The sequence below is a fragment of the Osmerus eperlanus genome, chromosome 14 (assembly GCF_963692335.1).
Source record: "Osmerus eperlanus chromosome 14, fOsmEpe2.1, whole genome shotgun sequence".
Classification (NCBI taxonomy): domain Eukaryota; kingdom Metazoa; phylum Chordata; class Actinopteri; order Osmeriformes; family Osmeridae; genus Osmerus; species Osmerus eperlanus.
In genome coordinates, this window is record NC_085031.1 from 14,460,094 (window position 1) to 14,477,771 (window position 17,678).

A 17,678-nucleotide genomic window follows, 5' to 3' on the forward strand; every position below is an offset into this window, starting at 1 on the left:
GCGAGTGTCTCAATAGCAGAACAATAGGGGTCTTGCCAAAGTTTGGAAGGAGAAACCCGTAGAGCAGAAGCCAGAGAAGGAGAGATTGAAGATAGAGGAATGGGTTAAGCATGAGAGGATGGAGACTGAGAGCTGAGGTGAACTGGCTTTGATAAGAAACTAGAACATGTAGAGTGGGGGCTTTTGGGGTGAAGGAAGTTGATCAACACTTTAAGAGCCAGGGGGCATCTGCCTTGCTGAATAAACCATCAAGCCACCTTGCCGTTGAAAGATATTCTGTCTCCGACTCTATTTTTGAGAATCCTTCTGAAAGACGTCTCTTCTACAACAGGGGTAGGGAAAGGCCTGATGTGTTTGGCTGGAGCAGCTGCAGTGGTTTTCACCCTCAAACGCTTCTTAGGAATATAAAAGGTGTAGTCCAAGGTGGATTTATGATCAGATTAAAGCAGCTTTGTGCTTTGTTCATAGTGATTTGATTTCTAACCTGTTGTGTATGTATAAATAACACACTGGTGAAGCGTGATCCTAAATACTACATAAGGAAGCACATCACCCTTACATGGGCCATTAAGGGATTAATAATGTTATTTTGGAGCCACATCCAAAGCAACATACAGTGGGTGATGTGAAACTCTGACCTCTTGATATGCAGTCAAATGCTCTACCACTGACCTGTAACCAATATTAATTCCATCTACCATCAGCCAACTGTTTAATACTGACTGTCTTGTTTTACAATATAATGATGGCCAAAATCCAGTGTACTAAAGTTCTAAAAGCGTAAATGTACTCATGTAATCCTCTTTGTAAAAGAAAGTTGAAGTAACACCTCTTAAAGTTAGATCTTGGTGAAACCCTTAGAATAGCATCTTTGCGAACATAATTTTTGATGTTGCAAATTTGCAATGTTACGTAAGTAGACACACTCTCTCTCTCTCTCTCACACACACACACACACACACACACACACACACACACACACACACCCTCCTATTTCTGTAACATGCACATTCTTGCAGAAATAGAACTCAGACACAGAAGCACACTCTCCCACACACACAGACCACAGATGAAACTGAAAGTACATTCTGTACAGAGTTCTCTGAAGTCACATGATTGAAAGGAAATTGTGTAGATGTGTCATTTCCCTTTTGCATCTTCTCCTTCCATCTAACAGTGAGAATAACAAGAATCCATAAATCTATGGTGGCCCTAAAGTGCAAAACACCCCCACTATTATGAGTACATCCCCCAAATAAACACTCTCTCCATAATTTGATCAATCTTTCCCCAACATATATGAACACACTTCCCTCGAAGTGAACTCCACCCAAATAGGATGACATGCTCCCCTAATGCTACTCTCCGACCCCCAAATACAAAGTTATGCTCCCCCAAATGTGAAACTAAATTACATTAACTCACAAAGGAAAGGGTAGGTACAACACTTTTGTCAAACAGATATAAGATACAGATGGTTACTTTATAAGTACACTGGGTAAGGTAATACACAGGGTAAGATGTCTTTATGCTTTTGTTTGCAGAGAGCTTTTGGCAATTCTGGATCCAGAAAATAAATGGCCATTTTACAGTTTTTCTCAATTACTTAAACACATTTCTTGAAATTATGCCTCCTTTTCTCAAACACAAATCCATAACTTCTCACCCAATTCCCCAAACTTCTTATTTTAAGGTCCAAATGAAGCTCTCCACTCAAAACCATTCAATCCTGCTGAAAAAACAAACTTTGCCCTCAGACATGACACACAAGCCCTCAAAAACACACAAACTACAACACCGTCTTACACACCTATGAGAAATTCATAACAATACTACAAAAAATGATAATAAGCTATGTTGCTTGGGGATCTCCCCCTCAAAAACCGTTTCACATGATGAACACAACAAATGTAAACTTTTGTAAAAATGTTATTACTTAATGTACTGTACCAAACAACAACCAAAATATTCTGCCACAGCATCCCGTCTTTGGTCTGGGTCAGGCCAGAGAATCTCGTCAACATCACAGGTTATATTGGCCCTAACCAGGCAGCGGGGGTAAAATCCTCTTGCATGGAACAAGGAGACAAAGCCATGGTGGTATCAGTTGTCTGACGACCCGCCTCCATGCCAACCTATTTATACAACACAGTTCTCCATAGTCATTGGTCCATACACAATCATCATACAGACATGCAGTTGTCCCATGTCTCTTCATTGGCTAACTCCCCTGCATATATCTTGCATACATCTTGCCCGTGTGTGTGTGTTTGTGTGCGTGTGTCTTGGAGTTTCCCTCTGCCAGGCTTACTCAGCAAGTTTATGGCATGCTCAGATAAGATGACGGTCTGCATGTTTACATAAGCTCGGTGATGCCTAGAGTTTGCCTAGAGTTCACTTGGTAAGGTCCCCTTTCTGTAGGCAAGGAATGCTGAACACAATATCATTTTATACAGAATAAAAGGTTACATCCTTAATGTCTCAGACATTTGCACATAATGACGTCGTAGATCTTTGACCCTTTCTGAGTTGCGCTCTTGTGTTCTGCACCTCTCTTTCACCAACTGTCTCTGGAGGAGGGGATCCCTAAAAGCGTAAATGTACTCATACAATCCTCTTTGAAATACAAGTTGAAGTAATACCTCTTAAAGTTAGAGCTTGGTGAAACCCTTAGAATTTGCAATGTTACTGTAAGTAGACACACACTCACACACACACACACACACACTCACACACACACACACTCCTATCACTGTCACATGCACATTCATGCAGAAATAGAACTCAGACACAGAAGCACACTTTCCCCCACACACAGACCACAGATGAAACTGAAAGTACATTCTGTACAGAGTTCTCTGAAGTCACACGATTGAAAGGAAATGACACACAAGCCCTCAAAAACACACACACTACAACATAGTTTTACACACCAGTAAGAAATTCAAAACAATACTACAAGAACCGATAATAAGCTATGTTGCTTGGGGCTCTCCCCCTCAAAAACCTTTTCACATGATGAACACAACAAATGTATACATTTGTACTTTTTTATTCCTTAATGTACTGTACAGTACAATACACCAAACAACAACAAAAATATTCTGCCCCAGCATCCTGTCTTTGGTCTGGGTCAGGCCAGAGAATCTCGTCAACATCACAGGTTATATTGGCCCTAACCAGGCAGCGGGGGTAAAATCCTCTTGCATGGAACAAGGAGACAAAGCCATGGTGGTATCAGTTGTCTGACGACCCGCCTCCATGCCAACCCAATTTATACAACACAGTTCTCCATAGTCATTGGTCCATACACAATCATCATACAGACATGCAGTCAATGGCGGAGCCAGGGGGTGGCCGGGGGTGGCCACGGCCACCCCCCGTAGAATCTCGGCCACCCCATTGGCCACCCCAAGCACCACATCAGAGCGGTTAAAAGTTTTGACGGCTGTGGAAAAATGCGGAACCTTTCTCGCACCGCTAGTACACTGTCGGACCCTTTAGCCACGCGCAGCGCGCACACATCCTGTATTTGAATTAAACGGCTCAAGCATGGCCTGAGAATGCCTGTTACCACCTGACGCTTCGACCGGCACCTGCGGCTAAGTGAAGAAACGCAAAACAGAAAGGTATGATATCATAATGGATGTTGTTTTTGTCTTCTAATAACTGTGACTATCCCACCCATGACTATCTATTTTGCGAAGTTTAGAAGCAAGCTAGATCGGAGGAGAACATAGTAAACTGTTAAAATTGCTATATGCTATGCTGTATTTGATAACTACGTTGCCAGAACGTGTTATGATTGTGTCAGGTATATACAGTATGCATTTTGGATAGGTGTCATTAAAGAGGGAAAAATAATGAAGAGGAAGAAGGCAGACATAGCGTCCTTCTTCAGGGCAAGTGGAAAGAAGACAGCTAAGGCAAAGAATGAGGATGAGATGGAGAAAAAACAGGCAGAGAGTGAGGATGAGGAGCCCCCAGAGAGCAGCAACTTAAATGGACCTCCAGGTATACAGTATAGAGACTCACATATAGTACAGCTTGATATGATGTTATCTTATTTACAATTGGCTTAAAGTGTGTCTATTCATATACAGGTCAGGTTGAAAGTGCAAGTATGAATACAGAATAAGTGTATTCTTTTTTTTCACCTGAATTCCGAATAATGTTGAGATGTTTCCTATATGTGTCTAAAATAGCTCTGCATCGCCTGGTGAGACACATGCTTGCCACCCAAAAATTATCACTGGCCCCATCCTGGCCACCCCAATGGAAATTCCCTGGCTCCGCCACTGCATGCAGTTGTCCCATGTCTCTTCATTGGCTAACTCCCCTGCATAACTTGCTCGTGTGTGTGTGCATGTGTCTTGGAGTTTCCCTCTGCCAGGCTTACTCAGCAAGTTTTTATGGAATCGCTTTTTTTTAACACTAAGTTTACGTAATGCAACCGATCTGTCTTTCTTCTAGCCGCTGCTGCATTCCCAAACCTGGTGCCACTAAGGGGTTAACTGATAAACTCAGTGCCGCTGCTAGCCATTTTGGTGCCCTAAGCATAATTCCTTTATGATGCCCACCCCCTAAAAAAAAACGATTGTTTTTGCCAGTTTAACTTTTTATTACCAAACATATAACTCAATACCAATAGCCTAACACAACAGCAGCATCACAATGTAACACCTATTGAGAGGTGGTGGTTATCTGCTGTGTATCTGTCCCTAAACAGCTGGTTGAGGGTGGTTGATCAGGGCTTGGCAGGGACGGACTGGGAGTAAAAATAGGCCCTGGACTTTGATCCAGACCGGACCACCAGAACTGGCCCCCTTATACGCCACCACAGCTGCCCTGCCAATGCATCCACATTCTGTGTTTGATGTGATGCTAGTTACGGAGTTCCCAACGTAATGCGAGCGCGCAACACGCGCGAGCTAAAAGTTTTGGCCTTTATTTGAGCGCAAAATCGTTTTTGAGCTTCATGTAAAATAAGCAGCCGGTTTTCAATTGGTAAAACCTTGTCTAGAGAAGGTGTTGTATTTTTGTCTCTTAATGCTTCAGCCCCACCCTTACGTTTCTTAGCCTGGTTTTCCAAATTATAAACATTTAAAACTGAAAGCATGCAGCCAAGGAGCTCTCCACCTTTATTACTCATTTAAAAACGATTTGATAAATCGAATATAAAAGCATCATAGAATGTAAAGTAACAGCTAGCTGGCGTCAGTTACTTGTAAAATGCATAGATAATGTTTAACAGTAAAATCTCAATTTAGCTTGCACCTAACATATTTGAGTGTGCTAACATTAGCAATAACGTCAGCTAGTTCAAGGTGTATGCATAGGCTAACCATAAAATAAGCAGCACATTTCCCGTATTTAACAATGATTAAACATGGACTTACCTGAAAGTGATGCACGGGCATCATTTCGCAGTTTCTTTCTCTTTCTTATTTCTGCCCCTGACTCCTGTTGTCTTTTTGAGGCCATTTTCGAAAAGTTGACCCTACTGTCAAAGTTCGTCAGGCCACTGAGATAGGAAAGGGCGAGCTTGGGAAGTTGAGTGTGTATTTGTTTTGAGGGGGGGGGCTGATATAATATCGGCATTATAATTATTAGTACTATGATGATTTTTGAGTTGGCAATTTTTTGGTGCCCCCTCAGGACTTGGTGCCCTACGCACAGCGCGTAGTGCGCGTTATGGGAGAGGCGGTACTGGATAAACTGAAACTGAAAGCAATCACAATCCCTCAAAACAGGAGTTTTGAGGGGAGTCCTCCCCCACATAAATGCCCATAAATACTGCCATTAGTTTCCCCATTGACTCACTGACACTCTCATCCAGACAACAGTAACAGACAGAAAATTGTTAATAGACGGACATCAGACACAAAAGAAAACGAGTAAGTATTATCTGTTTGTTAAACTAATGCACCTTTGGTTTATCTTGCAAACAATTTTCAGAAGGACCCTAGGTGGACAGAGTTTGGACATACTCAACCATTGTTTTGTCAACTCCACCCAGGCAGTGCACCAGGAGGATTTAATCAAATATACCTCATATCAGGATCCACAAACATGAACATTTCGCATAGAGGTAAACATTGTACAAGAAGATCGTTCTGAAGTGGTTATTGTCTATCCCAAATGCTACATCTTCCTTTATGAAATGCCTTGATTCCCATGAAGAACTCAGCCTTTTATTTCACCTGTGCAGCCATCATGTACAATTAAGTAAGAACTTTCTATAGTTTGAAGGACTCAACACAACCCTTTATTCGGCCCATAAAAAACTTGATCTCATCAAGAGCCATATTTATATATAAATCCATATAAAATAACAATTTTACAAATTAAATAAGTAAAATAAAAATACAACAATAACAATAATTTTCCCTTGATTTCCAAGGCTCAGTTTGTCTAGAAAAGGCTGCTTCTGACACTATCTTGTCCCATAGTCAGACTTCAGCATTTTCCATTCTGATTGGTCAAATGACAATGACAGCGAGGTCCTTAGCCATCACAGTGGTCCATAGTGGCTAGTGCATGCTGCAATGTCCCTTATAATGCCACATAGTGAAACTCCCCATCTCCTAACCATTTTATTTTTGTACAGACAAAGAATCAATACACTTCATGAAATCTACATTGTTCTTCTTTGAACAGGTTTGATTTTCTTTCTTCTTTCAAAAGGCAAATCCAGTCTTTTAGAGCCCATCTATTGGTGGATTGTCAGATAATCCGTGGAGTCCGGGGAGTCCGGGGATAATCCGGGGAGTCAGGTGGCTGAGCGGTTAGGGAATCGGTCTAGTAATCAGAAGGTTGCCGGTTCGATTCCCCACCAGGCCAATGACGTTGTGTCCTTGGGCAAGGCACTTCACCCTACTTGCCTCGGGGGAATGTCCCTGTACTTACTGTAAGTCGCTCTGGATAAGAGCGTCTGCCAAATGACTAAAATGTAAAATGTAATCCAACCACTCTAGGGATATGATTGGCTGGCTGGATCACCCACCTGATGAAGGTTTGCAGTGTTCTCGTCTGTGGTTGGCTGACCAGCCTGTCAGTCAGCTCGATGGCTCCTTGAGGAGCAGGAGTCTAAAATCACAGAGAGTTTCTCTCTTCCTCCTCATTCCTCTTTCCAAGTGTCTCTACATCACAGACAGAAAATTGTTAATAGACGGACATCAGACACAAAAGAAAACGAGTAAGTATTATCTGTTTGTTAAACTAATGCACCTTTGGTTTATCTTGCAAACAATCTAGGCCTAGTTTTATAACCATTTGTTTATTTTGTGATTGCAGAATGGCTTTTATTGCTGCTATTGTTGGTGCTGTTTCTGGTGCGGCTGGTGCTGCTACTGGAATCGGGGTGGCCATTGTATGAATAAACATATTTTTTCAGGGAAAATAGTAGGCCTATAGGCTATTCTAATACAAATATCACACAAGCTTCAATATTACGTTATTGTGTCTCATATGCTTTTATATCCATTCTCACAGGCTAACTCGATTCACCATAACACCCATGTGGCAAATGCGTCCAATGAAGTTCTTCTGATTCAAATCCACGGGCCAGGTGGAACCACCAATGAAGAGAAAGTCAAGCCAGGAGACGTCGCACATTCTGGCACTGAAAAAGGCCAGGTTGAAATAATAGTCTTCAGAGCAGACAAGCCACATTTGTATGAGGTCAGAAGGGAACTGCCCTCTGACATCAGCGTAGTCGTCAAAGAAGTCAATGGCCAACTTAAAATTGTACGGGTGAAATATGGCACACTTTGGGAGGAAGATGAGTAAAATGTGCAAAGCTATGTAAGCTATAATGATCCCTAATGACTCGTTAAGGCTGTGACTGACAACCTGTATGATAAAAGGATAATAAAGCACAGTTGTTTGACATTATATTTCATTAGCCATCCTTTACTAAATGTATTTGAAAGTAACGAGTCATGCAAGTGAAGGTGTTTGACACCAAATGTAATTTTGCTTATCAGTTGTTGATCAATCTACGTACTAGTTTATTTACAATAGAGTAGAACATTAATCAAATGTTTTTTTTCCTTTCAAATATGCTTTAAAATAGAAAGAAAAGTTGAAAAATACTATGAATGTCGTCTTACTCGTGTGAAAATATGCACATAGGTCTGACGTAGCATGGACATTTAATAACATTTGATAATGATTGTGTCAATGCTGGTATCTCATTCAGGACTTAATAAAGTGTATTGAACTTAATCACCTACAATTAAGGTGGAATCAGGATCTTTTTTTAACTGCTTGTTTCACACACAAGTGTATTTCCTGGAGCCTCATATTTCGCATTGCTGAATATGTAAATTAGTAGCCTGGCTGCCAGCCCAACTTCGTCCCGCCCACAAAAAAATTTGGTCGGGAAGTTGGGTCTGGAGGGTCTCGTATTGTGGACAACTACAGAAAACCCAAATCTGGGCGGACCAATGAAATTGCCAGGGCGGGCTTTATATGATGATGGACAGATGAACAACAGTAACGTAATCACCCACGTCACAAAAGAGCGCTTAAGTTGAATTTGTTTTGAACAAACATACTGCTGGAGATCTGGGATGTTATGATTCTGCCATCGAGTCTGTTTTAGAAGACATCGACAGCGCATTAATTTTGAAAGAGGAACAGAGAAACGCAATCAAGGCATTTGTCGATGGAAAATATGTTCTTGCCGTCCTTCCTACGGGATTCGGTCAAAGTTAACATAGGCTACTACGTTGCTCTAATTGGTTCTGACTAGAATTATGAGTATGACAAAGTCAGGCTAGTAAATTAGTATATTGCAAAAGCAATTTGCCTACTGAAATGGGAGAAAAGAGACTGTGGCCAACCTCAAGCCACTGACGGAGGCGTAAGAGCAGACAAACTTCCTTCTATTGAAAGTGAACGTGAAAGTTTGAAACCTCACAAAGTTTACATTTTGATAAGATTTCCTCCATAAGTAGTTGAGGGAAAACAGAATAAATGAACAAGAGCATCAAGGAAACTGTACACTCTGACTGGTTCACTCCTGCACACACACACATTTTTGACGTTGTTTGGATGAGCGATTTGAGGTCCCTAAAAAACTACTTGTTTTTACTACTAACAATGTTAATTCCTTCAAAAGACACTGGTGGTTACAACAATGCTTTGCTGTATCTTAGCCTTAACCATTTTGCAACACAAGTTCATTACAGTGCAAAAAAATGTGTTTTAGTAGAATGTACTTAGTTTTGCTGAAAGAGGAGATGAGATTTTAGAAGGGTGTCTATCTGAAGCTGCTTAACCCTCGTGCTGCCTTCGGGTCACATGACCCAAAGGTTCATAACGAACCATCGTTGTGTTTACCCAATTTTACCCAATACAAAAACAAATAAAAATAATTTTCTTTTAACCATTCCAATGTGGGGGGTCTGAGACAGCCCGACAGTTAAAAGAAAATGCTTCACTTTGTTTTTGTATGAGGTAAATTTGTCGCAATACGACGGTGGGTCACAATGACTGATGGGTCAGAATGACCCGAAGATAACACAAGGGTTAAGGTATTGCCAAAAGGAGTGATTGAGTCGACAAATAGGTTTAGGCCACTGAGCATTTGGTTCAGAAAATGGGAATTCATGTTTTAGCCATTGTGAAAAATCCAAGTAAAACTGACAACCATTTAACCTAGAGGACCCTTGATGGTGAAATTGAAACTGGAACAAACAAACTTTGAGAGTTTATTACCAATGATCAAACACACACGCACATACACACACCCTCAGTGGGTTATACATAACACATTTGTCATTTTTCAGCTTTTAAAAACACCCACTGTGCAGCACTCCTCACCCCTCCTCTTCCTTCTCCTTGTGGAGCATTTCTACAAGGGCATTGGCTGTTGTGCCAATGACCGTCAAACACCTTTGCCCTCTCATTGGGCGACATGCACTAATACCCAGCCCAATCCTCTGTCCTTTACTCTTGACTGGTCAAACCGTCAGTCTAAAGCACTGCCCTGAAAATTGTCTGAATATCTTGCAAAAACTAAATTACAGAATAGAAATAAAAATATAAAAAGGCTGTTAAAAGATTTTTCAGCTGTTTATCTCATTGGTTAGACCATGAACCAATAAGAACATAGTGATGATAGATCTTTCACACTAGTTGGCTGCAACAAGCATCTGATCCTAGCACTGTTCTCTGATTGGTCCAGCTAGTCAAAGGCAGACAGAGATGTCAAACAGGGGTGCTTGATTATTTTCAGAAGGACCCTAGGTGGACAGAGTTTGGACATACTCAACCATTGTTTTGTCAACTCCACCCAGGCAGTGCACCAGGAGGATTTAATCAAATATACCTCATATCAGGATCCACAAACATGAACATTTCGCATAGAGGTAAACATTGTACAAGAAGATCGTTCTGAAGTGGTTATTGTCTATCCCAAATGCTACATCTTCCTTTATGAAATGCCTTGATTCCCATGAAGAACTCAGCCTTTTATTTCACCTGTGCAGCCATCATGTACAATTAAGTAAGAACTTTCTATAGTTTGAAGGACTCAACACAACCCTTTATTCGGCCCATAAAAAACTTGATCTCATCAAGAGCCATATTTATATATAAATCCATATAAAATAACAATTTTACAAATTAAATAAGTAAAATAAAAATACAACAATAACAATAATTTTCCCTTGATTTCCAAGGCTCAGTTTGTCTAGAAAAGGCTGCTTCTGACACTATCTTGTCCCATAGTCAGACTTCAGCATTTTCCATTCTGATTGGTCAAATGACAATGACAGCGAGGTCCTTAGCCATCACAGTGGTCCATAGTGGCTAGTGCATGCTGCAATGTCCCTTATAATGCCACATAGTGAAACTCCCCATCTCCTAACCATTTTATTTTTGTACAGACAAAGAATCAATACACTTCATGAAATCTACATTGTTCTTCTTTGAACAGGTTTGATTTTCTTTCTTCTTTCAAAAGGCAAATCCAGTCTTTTAGAGCCCATCTATTGGTGGATTGTCAGATAATCCGTGGAGTCCGGGGAGTCCGGGGATAATCCGGGGAGTCAGGTGGCTGAGCGGTTAGGGAATCGGTCTAGTAATCAGAAGGTTGCCGGTTCGATTCCCCACCAGGCCAATGACGTTGTGTCCTTGGGCAAGGCACTTCACCCTACTTGCCTCGGGGGAATGTCCCTGTACTTACTGTAAGTCGCTCTGGATAAGAGCGTCTGCCAAATGACTAAAATGTAAAATGTAATCCAACCACTCTAGGGATATGATTGGCTGGCTGGATCACCCACCTGATGAAGGTTTGCAGTGTTCTCGTCTGTGGTTGGCTGACCAGCCTGTCAGTCAGCTCGATGGCTCCTTGAGGAGCAGGAGTCTAAAATCACAGAGAGTTTCTCTCTTCCTCCTCATTCCTCTTTCCAAGTGTCTCTACATCACATCCTCCTGCATGTCCCTCCATCCATCGATTCATCTCTGCAGCCATTGGTCATCTCATATCTCAGACTGAAATCTCATAGGTCGTCCCTCCGACGCCAGTCACCTTCTTCACCCCGCCCCCTGTCTTGTGGGCGGGGCTCTGGGTGGCCGCTGCGCTGGGATGGGCCTGTCCAGGCCGGGAGGACACGCTGATTGGGTGAGAGGGGGAGGAAGGAGTGGAGGAGGCAGGGGATTGGGAGAGGGAAGACCTGGGCTGTCCATTGGTCCGGCTGAAAGACTTCATCTGAATCTCATCTCTATCAGAAATGAAGAGATGAGAGAAAATGAGAGGAGAGAGAGAGAAATCCACACCAACTATACCAATTGCACATCAATCACACCATTCAAACAATTATAATAAACCTAACACCCTAAATGGCCATCTGAGTGTGTGTTCATGCAGGGACAACCCAGGCAGACAACTGGACCGACAACTGGACCATCCTTCTCTAACACGAGGAGGGAGGTGACATATTTACAGGTGATGGGGGAAGGGTAGGTCATACAACAGCAATCATTATGGTCACAGCAGTCCAACACATGCAGGGGCCTGTGTCACCTAATCTACACGTTATCAGAACCAAAGAACATACACGTGTGTGCGCACACACAGACACACACACAACACACACACACACAGTCAATGTGCGAACAACTAAAGCGAGACAGAACAAGACACATGATAATACAGCAGAAACACAAACGAGAGCACGAAGTGGAGGAACGAGATAAAGAAGAAGATAAAGGATAAGGCAGCACTCACAGGAGTCTGGGAGGAGGAAGAGGAGGAGGAGGAGGAGGAAGAGGAGGCAATCAGGCAGTAGCAGTCAGCAGGTGACAAGGAGCGATACTCACTTAGGGGCCTGGATCCCTCCTCCTCCTCCCCCCATCCCTCCTCCTCCCCCCTGTCCTGCCGAGGCCGAGGCTTTGTGGACCATGCGGTACTGCATCTCTGCAGCCGCCGCGCTGGAGTAGGACAGCGACTTGCCCAGGGGAGGGGGGTGGGGGCCGCGGGGGGGGTGGGTGGAGGGCGCCAGAGGCGTGTCCGTGGAGCGTGTGCGGTACGGGTAGTGGTGGGGGGCCCCCGACTCGGATAAGACGGGGGGGCGGGAGAAGCGGGGGGGGCGGGAGCTGTGTCCGCTGCTGCTATGGTGATGGTGATGGTGGTGATGGTGGTGGGGGATACCACCGGGGGGCAGAGGGGCGGAGGAAGAGGGTGGGGGCTGGTGGGGGTGGCGGTGGTGGTGGTGGGAGGCCTCGTGGAGGAGGCGTTCCCTTTCTGGGGGAGGAGGGGGAGGGGAGGAGGAGGAGGAAGAGCGGTGAAGGTAGTGGGTGGAACGGTGGGGGGAGCAGAGGAGGGCGGAGTTATTGTGGAGCTCCGCCTCCCTCTGCTGGGTGATCTGAGCTGATAGGTAGGGAGAGCTGTAGCCCAGAGAGGGGGCGTGGCCTGGCGGGGCAGGCGTACGGGATCTCCCGGGGCTCAGCTCAGGGGCAGCCGACTCAAAATCCGGGCTGTCGGAGGGCGTGAGCAGGCTGTCGTACGATAGGCTCCCGTTCCGTGGAGGAGGGCTCTGATTGGCCAGGCTCTTGTAGCTTGTTGAGGTGGTTGCCTCGGAGACGTGGGTGGAGATGTGGGTGGAGCGAACGCTTGAGGAACGGGAGGCCACGCCCCCTCCGGCTAGAACAGTGGGGTCTGAGAAGGAGGGGTAGGACCGCCCCCCAAGGGAATAACCAGGGATACCCGGGGCTCCTCCCCCTCCTCCTCCCCCCCTGTCCCCCCCGCCTCCCCCCCTGTCCCCCGGAGGAACGTCGAGGCTGGGCTCGGAGCGGAAGCCTGCCTGCTGACTGGTCTGGAGGAGGGAGGACGACTCCTTCAGACTCTCTCCTCGACTTATCTGGGGGGAGGAGAGGAAGAGAGGGAGGGGCGAAGAAAGGTAGACACAGTTGTGTTAATGTTACACTTGACCGTTAAACCTCGTAGGTGAAGGTACTGAACAGGACAGGTGAAAGACAGGTCAGATTGTAGAGCACTCTCACAGGTCACCACTAAGCTATGGACAACACAGACCAGGAAACTGACGTTACTGCACTCTGGCTCCATCTAGTGGACAGACAGGGAAACACAGCCTGGGAAGTATAACAGCCCTCTGGCGTCCTCTAGTGGCCACATAGGGGAAGAGCAGAAACTGTGTACTACAATAGACAAAACAAAAGTAATCAACTAACTAGAGAGGGTACAATTTCTGGGGAAATTGTAGGGTGTGCTTGCTTGCGTCGGTTGCACAGGGGTCCGTTTTTTAATGATTTTTTTACAACTGATATTTCTGTATATTTTATATAAAAATGCATAGGGCCTACTTATTATTTATAAAAATTACAGATTTAAAAGCATCTTTTTTTTGCTGCTAATTTACAACTCAAAATACGAGTTAAGTGTAGAATGAAATATGATGTCTTCTCATTTCCCCTGCAAGAGGCAGCCTAGCTGAATCAAAACGAATAAATTTGGCAGACCGGTGTAAAAATTGACCTAATCTCTATGACTTAAACGTCCTTTTAAGTTTTCCCTTCTCGTGATATTTTCAGGCATTTAGCCTACTCATATTGCATTAATTCATTAATAAAGAACCCCCTTTGAAGATTATTCTACGTTACCGGCAGTAGAAGATGGAATCGCGATTCAAACATTACCATCTGCTAACTGAAAAAATGCCCCCAAAAACGTAAATAAGCTTGACATTTATTTAGTGGAAAATCGCTCATTCATAAAAAGCTCACTGGTAGCGATCATTGTCAGTAACAACGCAAAAATGCGATATAGCCCTGTGTGGAGAAGCTGCCCCGGTAAATTCTACTACTACGGTACAGTACTAGACTACTGCTGTGTTCGTCTTGGTAGCGATTGCGTTGGTTGAATTCGATTGAACGTTCCGTTGTACGGTTTAGGCTGAAGGTTAGTAGTTAGATAGATTTTTGATTTAAGTAAGGGGAGTGCCGAACATGTTCTGTCGCCGTTTGACTTCCTACTATACAGCTGTGTAGATGTTTTTGTAGTGTCTCGCGTAGGCTACAGCGTTTCAGTGAGCAACACCGGTTTGAAACCACAGGTAATGATAATTTCACCAACAAATCGTTTACTTGTAATGTAATGTCATAATAAATCCTACAACGAAAATGTATTTGTGAGGAATGTTTATTTTAACGATTGAAAACAGATGCATCATAGACCACTGTAGTAGCTATGTGTTGCCCGGGCAACAGAGGCTAATGTCATGCTAATGCTTCAGTGAAATAGTAGACTACCGTTTCCGAAAGTAGATGTGGGCCTACTTCCTTAATAATATCAGCTAATATTGTACATTACATTTCACAATTGTGTTTCACATCACAAAGTAAAATGAGTAAATAGTTATCACCCTGGCCTCTTTGCTTGTGGCGTTTCTGCAGCTGCCTTGCAGTAAAGCTATAGTTAGCCTAGCTATCCCCCAAGTTAACAGATGCGAAACGAATGTTCTGCTACAGGTAGTCACGCGTGTTTTCGTGACGTTAGTGACGTAGTGACGTTAGTAACGTCAGTGACTGTGGCTAGCAAATTAGCCACCGTTAGCTTCACTTTTTGGCACAAAAACTTAACTAAACCATGCAACGGAACGTAAATAAAAATACAAGCAACTCAATCGCTACCAAGACGAAACTTTTGACACCTAGGTTGTCTATGTAGGCCAAATATTGACAAAGATTTAGGGGGGCAAAAATAAATAATAATAAATATATATGTGAGAGAACAAAAGTTGTGCTCTCGCCGAAGGCTTGAGCACACCCAATAAAGTAAGAGAGGGGGGGGGCTTTTCTGTCGGTTTGGGTCTGCACCCTAGGGGTGGGGGGTATGAAAAATGACACAAAACAAAAGCAGTTGGATAGACACACAGGCTGAGGGGATGAGTTCAAAAGGAAAAGAAAGAAAATAAGGAGTGTGTGATGCACTTACTGATACTGATCAAGAGAAAGCCACTGAGTGATCAAATCAACATGGAGGACAGCCAAACAAGAGGAGAGACACAGACGCATTAACCAATCGGATGCAAACATAAATTAGAGCAAATCAAAACCAGAAAAAAATGCTAAATCCCTTTCAAAGGATGATGCGAGCAGTGATGTTGGTGTGTGTGTGTGTGTTGTGTTATAGTCTATATGTGAGTTATTATGAGTGTGTGTATGGTGGGAGATTGTAGTTAGTGTGTGTGCTGATTGCAGTATGTGTGTCTGTATTTGTGTGTCTCTAGCATGTGTGTTACCTGGTTGGCATAGGCGTGTGTGAGGGCGGTATGGTTCTTTCCTGGGCTGCTATAGGTGGGTCTGTACTTGTACATGGTGGGAGTGGGTGGGGCTTTGTTCAGCAGACTACTCTCTGTGGAGAAGAGAACGAGAGAGACAGAGAGAGAGAGAGAGAGAGAGAGAGAGAGAGAGAGAGAGAGAGAGAGAGAGAGAGAGAGAGAGAGAGAGAGAGAGGGAGAGAGAGAGGGAGAGAGAGAGAGGGGGAAGGATAGAGAACAGAGGTGGAATGTATAGAATTTACATGTAAAATACCAGTAACACCCAGTAAAGCATGTGTGTGTGTGAGAGTGTGTGCATGTGTGTGGCGTAGCGTACCCTCGGTGTGTGCAGCGGTGCTCCTGCTCAGCCCAGGGTATCTGAGCTCAGGTTTGGGAGGGGGAGGGGGCTCCGCGTCACATGACTGGCTCTCCATCATCTCGAGACTACTCTTAGACTGGAGACAATATATTTATATATGGAATATTATGCAACAGAGGCAATTGGAGAGCATCAACAGTGAGAGCAGTGGGGGGATATGACTAGAGTGTGTGTGTGTGTGTGTGTATCCTTGAGTACATCTATGAGGGGAACTTTGAGTATATATTATCTGTGTGAGTGAGTGAGTGTGTGAATCCTGTTTTCTGTCTGCATGTTTTTCTGTGCCTGACTGTGTGTGTGTGTGTTTGTGTGTGTGTGTGTATCTTCTGTTTCCTATTCTGTACCAATGTGTCTGTGTCTGATTGTGTGTATGTATTTTCTGTGTGCACGTCAAAGTGTGTGTTTCCCGTCATGTAATTCCGTGTCTCTGTGTTCAGGTCTTTATTGTGTCGTACCCGATGCAGGTCTCCTTGGATACCGTTGTCAAGCACCTTGGCGGCCAGCTGGTCTTCTGTGAGCTGTGGCCGCAGGAAGGGCGGCTGGACCGCCACAGTCTGGACACGCCTCTTCCTGCCCAGGTACCTGACACACAGGAAGCAGGAAATGGAGGAGCAAGAGAAGGAGGGACATCAGGGATGACTGACTTAGAAACAGAGAAAAGGTTAGAGGGAGAGATGGAGAGGGGGAGAGAAAGGGAAAGAGAGAGAGGTAGAGAGAGAGAGAGAGATAGAGAGAGATGGAGAGTGAGGTACCTGGGGGCCTGGGAACTGCAGAGAACGTGGGAGACGTTGTTCCAGCAGCCGTTAGTGAAGGGGTTCACTCCTCCTCGGAACTTCCCCGTCACCTGAGAGAGAGAGAGAGAGGGGGGGGGGGGGGGAGAGGAAAAGAGAACGACATAAAAAGAGGGGGGGGGGGAGAAAAGATATAAAAAAGAACAGAGAAAGAAAAAATGGAAAGAACAAGAAGAGAAAGAGAGAAAAGACAATGATGACTACATTCCTGGTTAAACATGGCGTCTGTCAACAGCCAAAGACAACAACTAAAACAGGGGGGTTAGGGGAGGGAGGGGGGGAGGGAGGGGGTTAGGGGAGGGAGGGGGGGAGGGATTATCCCCCTCCTGCTTGATTAGATTATGAGCTGTACATTTTCATTCAGGAAAAAAGGGAGAGAGAGAGAGGGAGGGAGGCCACAGGCGGGGGGCGGGGGGAGGAGAGGCTGGTTATGTTATTATGTTAAGGATTAGAGGGCGGTGTAAAGATTAAACAGTTTGCCCTCCTGGCAATAGAAGCACAAACAGGGTACAGGCTCACACACACACTCTAACTCCCCCTCCACGTGCACACGCACACACATATGGGAGTTAATAAATAAATAAATCTGACAAACACAGGGAGTTTAAAGATGAGTTCCAATGAGAGGCTCTGGTCCAGAGCGGGGGTTCTCTAAGGTTCTAGAGCAGGGTGCTACCTGTTCATTGGTGGTTCTCCCCCGGGCCACCAGTACAATGT

The 17,678-nt window shown here is 44.3% G+C and overlaps 1 protein-coding gene and 1 long non-coding RNA gene across 4 annotated transcripts; one reads left to right on the plus strand and one right to left on the minus strand.

Annotated features, from left to right (window-relative positions):
• The first annotated feature begins 3,345 nt into the window (after positions 1-3,345).
• LOC134034161 (uncharacterized) lies at positions 3,346-7,896 on the plus strand. 3 transcript variants are annotated; one of them, XR_009932202.1, is made up of 5 exons: positions 3,346-3,629; positions 5,959-6,091; positions 6,978-7,198; positions 7,297-7,372; positions 7,495-7,896. It is a non-coding gene; the product is annotated as an uncharacterized LOC134034161 (long non-coding RNA). The 3 variants fall into 3 exon arrangements; XR_009932200.1 differs by lacking the exon at positions 3,346-3,629 and adding an exon at positions 5,741-5,897 and having other exon boundaries at positions 6,020-6,091; XR_009932201.1 differs by having other exon boundaries at positions 5,959-7,198.
• Positions 7,897-9,706: 1,810 nt separating this feature from the next.
• zdhhc5a (zinc finger DHHC-type palmitoyltransferase 5a) lies at positions 9,707-17,673 on the minus strand (the record flags this gene model as incomplete). Its single annotated transcript, XM_062478207.1, has 7 exons — positions 9,707-11,735; positions 12,334-13,373; positions 15,774-15,886; positions 16,129-16,246; positions 16,626-16,748; positions 16,919-17,014; positions 17,638-17,673. Coding segments are annotated over 7 exons (1,761 nt in total), but the record flags the coding sequence as incomplete, so codon positions are not given.
• Positions 17,674-17,678: the final 5 nt, after the last annotated feature.